This window comes from Lethenteron reissneri, chromosome 4, assembly GCF_015708825.2.
Source record: "Lethenteron reissneri isolate LAM-NWPU_2019-01 chromosome 4, ASM1570882v1, whole genome shotgun sequence".
In the NCBI taxonomy this organism is placed as follows: domain Eukaryota; kingdom Metazoa; phylum Chordata; class Hyperoartia; order Petromyzontiformes; family Petromyzontidae; genus Lethenteron; species Lethenteron reissneri.
Genome location: NC_083782.1, coordinates 1,489,295 through 1,497,028, shown reverse-complemented (window position 1 = coordinate 1,497,028; position 7,734 = coordinate 1,489,295). Strand labels below are relative to the sequence as shown.

The 7,734-nt window shown below is 47.7% G+C and overlaps 1 protein-coding gene across 1 annotated transcript; it reads right to left on the bottom strand.

The window, feature by feature from the left end:
• Positions 1–666: 666 nt before the first annotated feature.
• On the bottom strand, positions 667–4,122 carry MED28 (mediator complex subunit 28). The gene is made up of 4 exons (XM_061565599.1): positions 3,860–4,122; positions 2,972–3,038; positions 2,215–2,327; positions 667–1,603 (listed from the first exon to the last, which is right to left on the bottom strand). Exons 1-4 carry the CDS (start codon positions 4,079–4,081, stop codon positions 1,397–1,399), a joined length of 609 nt encoding a protein of 202 aa, XP_061421583.1. The 5' UTR covers positions 4,082–4,122; the 3' UTR covers positions 667–1,396.
• Between the last annotated feature and the right edge of the window lie 3,612 nt (positions 4,123–7,734).

Below are 7,734 nucleotides of genomic sequence, written 5' to 3'. Positions count from 1 at the left end.
AATCCATTGTCGTTATGCTCCTGGATCGATGCCCCATACCGCCAACCCTCACGAAAAGGCGTTAAGTCGGGCTAAAATAACCTGCATATGGTGTGGGGAGGCCCTCACCCAACAGTGAGCTGACAGATGGTGGTCCAGATGTCTTGTGATCCCCATTTAATTATCTATCAACTTTTTTTAAAGTAAGATTTATTTAAAACAGAAATGAACATGTAAAGGGTTCAATTAATTGTGGTTTACAAGACACCTGGACAACTCTGTACTTTGAAGAAACTTTAAATAGATTTTCGAGATGTAGTGACGTCACTGCAGTGTGCATGCATACTTCTTAAAAGTTGCAAGTGTGCTGTGCTCATGAATCCATTTACATTTCACGACAACGCTATTTACTCTTATTACCAATGTATATTCTCTAATCCATGTCTTCCAATCTCAGTGTAATTGCACGCACCTCTCTCGGGCTTGGAAAGTCCTTCCTATACTCAAGTCATGTTGTATTGAGTGCAAAAATAGATGGACTCACATGTTGAATGTATTGTACTGTAATTAGTCCACCCGACGCTAACAGCCACGGATGGTGGCTTCAACAAATCACAATGCAAAATTACTTCAATGAAAGTGATACCATAGTGACAATCAAATCAGCAATAAAAAAAATACCGAAGGCAACTTTATCAAAGCAACCTTTATTTGTACAAAACTAGACGTTAACACAATAGTAAATAAATTGCATTGCCTTAGTCTGGGTCTACGAGTCCCAAGGATTTGCAACAAATTATTGGCATCCTGAGACAGCCTCAGGCTTAGTATAAATCATGTGGATGAGGTTTGAAGATCCTTTCTTCACAATCATGTCTTTGGGGCGAATAAACAGACAATCACTTTAGTCCATGGCCCAGAGCAGAAATGAGTTTCACTTTAGGAGGCGTTGATAAGTATGTATGTTAAACGGCTGTCGCACCGTATGTAACCAACCGTGCTAATCAGAGGTGTCAGACAACTAAACACAAAAGTGAAACACCTGGTGAGAGCACCGCATGGATTATTTGTGGAAAGTTAATAGGTGTATCTACGACCAAATTGCCCGCAACATACCTGATGTCGTCAGATCTCAAAAGCTAAGCAAGCTTGAGCCTGGGCGGTGTTTGAAGGAGCAGCCACCATGCATAAAACAGCTGTTATAAGCTATGTGGGGCTACGTTATAGGTAGCAGAGGGCAGTCCGGCGCAACTCTTATAACCCAGGTTATCACGAGTGCTTGTGACCCCTTTCACCAACCCACACTCACAAGCATGGTGCACCATTGTAAAATTCAGCCCCACGACCCACACGGCATTGGAAGGTCTTCATCCAGCAATGCATTGACAATAATGGCTGCTACGCACGAGTACGCATTTTAGTTTTTGGACGGCGCAGCGGGCAAGTTGGCGGACGCCTGCTCCAGGAAGGCGAGGGGCCCCTGTGTCGGAGCCTCTCCAGAAGGACCCTTGCGGGGTTGTCCGTGGATGTCCTCAAGCACTGCCTGCCAGTGTCGTAGCTTGCCCAGGTGCCGCTGAATGAGAGATTCCTTGCGCTGAAGTTCGGCTTTGAGGTCGGTGATGTCCTGTGGATAAACGCAGGTGTAAGGGTGGTAAAGGCTAGCGATGAAAAGGCTCGAGACGGGTGCGTTTCAGAATGCAGTTCAGAGGGATAATGTTGCCTCGATCAGTACAGAGCAGTCGTGTTATTGGCTCCAAAAACCCCGTCTCATCCAAAAACATATTAGTCTCATCTGATACAGAACCCTCGTCACATACCATTATAAAACCTCGTGTTAAATTAATTTAAATCAACATCATATTTAAATAGAAAACCTTATATTTTTCAGAACAGAACATTCATTTCAACCAAAACAAAACCCTATGTCATTAAGGTGCATTGGCTATTCATTGGAATGGTTTGAGCTACTCCACAAATTATACGAAAAATTATCCACAAGTGAACTCCATTTACAACGATTAACATTCGCCACATGATTAGCATGGTTGGCAACGTACGGTGGGAAAGAAGTTCAACATACATACCTGTTGAGCATGCAATGAATTACCGTGCGAATGTGCAAGTCCTACGTGATCATACATCGCTTATTGCACGCAACTGTGTATCACTTGCATTGTGCGTTGCATGCGATTGTGTGCATTGTGTGCGAGCAAGCATACTGAAAAGTGTACAAACCTCTCGTATAACTTGCTCCGGCTTCTGCACCGAAAGCTGAAGTCGCTTTTGCAGGAAAAAACTTTCGCATTGACGAGCCACGTCCAGGAACCTGTGTATGCTCTGGTCAACGCCTGCACACACAGATCACCATCACCACCACGGGGATGAATCATGGTCTTGCCATGGACTCATCCACCGAGCACCTGGATCAAGCAAAATGCATCACTTATTATCCAATCATTGGACTTCTTTTCAAGCATCCTCCTTTACTTGGTTGCCCAGGAATCATTTTGATGACACTCGCAACTGATATAAGCTGTAGCTGGGAATAAAATTCAGGTTGTCTGGTTTATAGCACAGTGTACTAACCACTGTACCAATGTAGCGATTCATAATAACGTAATAATTTGAAATATACCATGAATCCATGGCAACGAGACATAGATGCATTAGTCGTCTTGACTGTTGAATTAAGTGGGCTTGGGCAGGACACCATGGCTAAAGGGATGATGGCTGACAGAAGATAATTCTCCTGAGAGGATGACTACTGTAGATATGAAACAATGAGACCAATACATGTGGAGGCCTGAGGTTGGATAGTGGAATATTAGGGCTGTAAGCAAAGGCGACCAGACTCATCATGTTTTTGTCCATTGTGGCGATCGCCACATCAGCCTCGTGTACCATGCCAACCTTAATATACACTCAGTATCAGCACATGTCTAATCAGTCCACGTAGGATTAATGGATTTTGCCTTTTTGCGTGTGTGCTTACCCGTTCTGATTTCATCCTGGTCCGTGCTGTTGACATATTCTTGAGAAACGAGGGAGGCACAGCAAGCCTGATATAACGAGAAAATTACACAGGGCTGGATTTGTTTCATGAATTATTTCACCAAATTATCTGCTGTGTATTCTTTTCCAAATTTCCCCCCAATTTTTTTATCCTGAAATATAACATCGGCGTCATGTTATGAGACAATCCGTTTGGATCTCTGCCTCTGTGCAAGATAACACCCCGCTACCTCCGACATCCCTTCAAGTGACTTCTGTTCCACACAGTAGCGGGCAGCGATTTCCAACTCACTCGACCACAGAGTAAGTTTTAATTGATAACAAACTTATATAGTACAGTATTTGTATATTCTAAACGCTTGAATGCAATATCATGGGATCTCCTTTGCCAGTACCAAAATATGAGAATAGGTTTTCCCCTTATTTCTGGCAACAAAACAGGTGTTAAGATGTTAAAACACCAAACTGAAACCTTTTTACAAGGAATCAGTCTGCATTAACCACAATAATAGTGGTCAGAATGCAAACAAAAAAAACATACTCTGATAATATGTGCATTGTCTTTGGAACCGATTGGTCCACACCAGAGACAGCTTTCTTTGGAGCATAGTCTTAAATGGTGTTAGACCTCTAGTCTAATACTGAAAGAACCAAGAATATGAATTGCTGCAGTCACGAAAATTTTAAGTCTAAATTTACCATTCAGTCTCTAAGCCGTACACGAACAATCCACCCCGGGGCCACCGCCACCCACCTCGGGGCGCCGCGCCCGCCGGCCAAAGTCGTCGCTGCACCGGCAGAGGAACCAGGCAAGCGGCGCGATCTACGTAGAGGCCTACGCAATCGCGACGACGGCTTTAAGGGGTACCTCGAAAGCCGCCTCGAAGTCGTCCACGAGGTTGGTGGTGGCACGCGGAGCTCCCTGCTGCTGCTGCTGAGACTGTTGTTGTTGTTGCTGCTGCTGCGGAGGCGGCGGTGGCGGCGGCGGAGGAGCGAACATCGCTGAGGAGCCCGGAGTGGCCATGGCCGCCTCTGCAGCGCCTGGCACCGCACCCGGCGCAGGGGGGCGCGCTTCTTTGGGAGAGTCCATCGGCACCGACGCTCGGTGCACTCCGTGCCGCCAGAGTGGCGGGGTCCACATTGGCGTTATATAGGGCTGGGTGGGAGGGGTGGGCTGGGTGGGAGGGGTGGGGGGAGTGGGCTGGGGTGGAGGGTGGGTGGCTGGGTGGTTGGGAGGGGTGGGGTGGGCTGGGTGGGCTGGGTGGGGGGGTGGGTTGGGTGGGAGGGGTGGGTGGGCTGGGTGGGAGCGGTGGGCTGGGTGGGAGGGGTGGGGGGTGGCCCGTGCACCGGTTTTGGTGCGTTGGGGTTGCGTTGTGGGTGGTCAGGGTGGGAGCGCGCCGGAATCGGTGGATCGCGGTGCTGCTGCTGCTGCGCTGTTGTCGCTTTCGGTCTGCCAAGAGGAACACTTTCACAGTTCTGGCAAGTCGCCCGATGACGCTGGTGGTTGTTGTTGTCATCGCCAGCCAAACGTCGTACTAGAATTGTAACCGTTGTGGGTTTACTCCTCCAGCACACGGGTGTGCTGAAGTAGTTAACTAATCGGCACGTTTGTGTTGACGTGACAACCCTTATTGATTGGCTGTGTCGGGTGGTGGCGGGTTTGACGACACATTCATATTTTACGTGATCTAACCCCAAAAAAATGTATGGTGGAAGGTGATAATTGCATGCACTGGAGTCGGTGCCAGGTAGACCGATGTTTGCTTAACGAAGTGGCTTATCATGTAGACATTTATAGCAGCCAAATATTTTAAACGGATGTTGATTCTAAATGTGGAGGGAAAAAGCTCCACATTTCATAGCTGTTACATTAAGGCAGATCCTAAAGTATGCTGACATATACAAATAAACCTCTGAAACCAACTTGAAGTTGCTAAATCCTCTCTTTCATTCTGCCTTTCATCACCGTGATGTTTACTCAGAGACTGGTTATCAGCTCCTCTTTCAACTCAGAGAGGGACTCATTGGGCCAAGTTTATATTAAATGCACACACACAACCACGTAACTCAGTCCCTTACCGAGGCACTATTTATTCAGCCTCAACATCGTAGGCGCTCCACGTCAATAAGAAGTGCACTTTGCCGTGGACTTGTGTACCTCACGTGGTTCCCACTCGTTCTCTGTGGATACCCCAAACTCCTGGAATTCCATCGCTTCAAATAGTCATTGTTACTCTCCCATCTTAATAATCATTTGATGAAAAAACTGTTGTTTTTATACTGATTTCTGTTTGCTTCATCGATGTACTTTAATTAGATTTTGCCATTTCTGTGACCCAGTTCACCGTTGCAAATGAGACTCCTGCAGGTCTCTTGAGATCTCAGCTGGTCACACAAAATCAACTTCAACTAAATGACTCGCCCATTTACTCACTCACTTACTCAATCACTCACCGGCCAGCTCACTCACTCGCTCAGCCACACACTCATTCACCCACTCACTTACTGTGGCAAATAAGGCTCCTCCTGGTGCCTTGAATTCTCAGAATCAGAATTTGTATTTAGACTGGAAGGAATCTGATGAGCTCTGAAGCTGAGAATAGGTTTTCCATTTTTTTCTGGCAACAAAACAGGTGTTAAGATGTTAAAACACCAAACTGAAACCTTTTACAAGTAATCATGTCTACATTAAGCACAATCATATGTTGGTACTGGCAAAAGGAGGTCCCATGATGTAGCTGCTCACCCCGAGCTCTCATTACTCTGATAGTGCTTGTCTTTGTGCTGTATGCCTTTTGGCGTCCTCTGGTCTAACACCGTTTGAGACCGTTTGAGACTAGGCTCAAAAGAAAGCGGTCTCTGGTGTGGACCAATCAGTTTCAAAGACAAATGCATATGTAGTGAGTCCAACTGAGTCGCAGACGTTGTCATGGGAGCAACACTATTTATTACATCAACTCAACACACAACATAATGTAACCTACACTCGGGTGTTGAACGCCCATCTCACCACGCTACGGCAGAACTAGACACGGTCCCACTATCCCGGTCCGGACCACGAGCTGGGTCCCGGACCGCGTGGCTAGAAGCTTCTTCAACCCGACGTGGATCTTCACTCACCAACAGTCAAGAACCCCAAGCCCCACACGGGGCCCCAGTTATATCGGCCTGGGCTGGGGCTGGCTCCGCCTCTCTCCCCACCCACCTTCTCGATCTCTCGAGCCCTTTCCCGAAGGCTCCCGAGAGCTCTTCTATACCACGTGACCACCCAGCGGCCCCCGTCCACTGGTGGCCCCCCTCCAATATCATCCGGTCACATGTCGGCAGGTCAACCAGCGTATCATGCCCCAACGTAACCCTGGCTGGCTGACACTGTCTCGCTCCCTCACCGGGAACCCGCACCGCACACTGTACGTGATGCCTCTGCGCTAACCAGCGCTCACCCAAGCCCCGCTAGGGCTGGTACTACGCCCAGTAACTGGGCTGCACACAATGACAACATATTATCCGCCATGGCCTCGCAAGGCCGGCACCACACAGTGACATTCACAGTCACTACACATATGGAGTGGGTATTGTTAGCGTAATACAACGTCACCACTCCTGACCTGGTGTAGCGCCAGCCATGGGTCAACAGGGGGCAAACAGCGAGTCCGGCCTGTATCAAGTAACGCCGTTCGGCCAGGGAACCCAGAGGGTGGTTGGGAACCGGAGGTACACACCCCAGGCCCCCAGTGGGGGCTGGGGGATTACGCAATAATCCAGGTACCTCCAAAAGGTTCTAGAGAGTAGGCGTGTCCAGGGGCGGAGTCACCCTGGGCACCGTAAATAAGTCGGACCTCTGAACGGGTTTGCCAGTCGTCGTCAAGCAGAAAACCGAAGAGCCAGCCCAGAATAGGACCCTGAGAACCCCCGGACCCGAAGTCCTTGTCAGGGCCGGGACCGAGTGGGCTAGTGGTCGGGACCCGATAACCTTGGCTGGGTCGGGTGAGGCTAGCCTCCCCTCGGTCCCCCCTAGCCGGAGGGCTGTAATATAGAAAGTGGTCCCATTGATGAGGGCACGCTAGCCCAGAGGCTATACCTCCCCAGGGTGAAGGGGGCCGTTACCCCCTTGTGTTAGGGACCTTGTGTTACCGTTATTATTGTTATAAATAAACGTGTTGCCTCCAGAGAAGGCTGAGTCTCCATCTGTACCCACTACACATTATCAGAGTATGTTTTTTTGTTTGCATTCTGACCACAAGTATTGTGTTTAATGTAGACATGATTCCTTGTAAAAGGTTTCAGTTTGGTGTTTTAACATCTTAACACCTGTTTTGTTGCCAGAAAAAATGGGAAAACCTCTTCTCATATTTTGGTACTGGCAAAGGAGGTCCCATGATGTAGCTTTGAAGCTGTATTTTTAAATCCTTTATATTAAGTTCACTTGCTTGCTTGCGCGCTTACGACCGTGCAAATCTTTCGGTCGTTTTTTAACCCACTTCCCGTGATCCAATCGAGCTGACATTTTGCACACAGACTCGTTGTGCGTGACAATTTATTTTCGTGAGAAAATGTTTTCCAACATTTTACACTTTTTAGGAATTTTTTTTTATATTTAATTACCAATTGCTTAATGGTGGCAGGCAATCATCTGACCCATAGGTGGCAGCCATCTCAAGCCAGAGGACTCTAGCCGCCACGCATATAAAGGATTTATAGTGAAAAACTTTGTTTTTACGGGTTAATTTTTTTACATATGTC

What these genes read in the sequence shown, in the direction of transcription:
- MED28 (XM_061565599.1), bottom strand. Translation starts at nt 4,081, where the DNA reads ATGGACTCTCCCAAAGAAGCGCGCCCCCCTGCGCCGGGTGCGGTGCCA. An exon ending in CCAGGATGAAATCAGAACGG is followed by an intron (nt 2,328 to 2,971) that starts GTAAGCACACAC and finishes CTGTGTGTGCAG; the next exon opens with GCGTTGACCAGAGCATACAC. An exon ending in CGGAGCAAGTTATACGAGAG is followed by an intron (nt 1,604 to 2,214) that starts GTTTGTACACTT and finishes GTTTATCCACAG; the next exon opens with GACATCACCGACCTCAAAGC.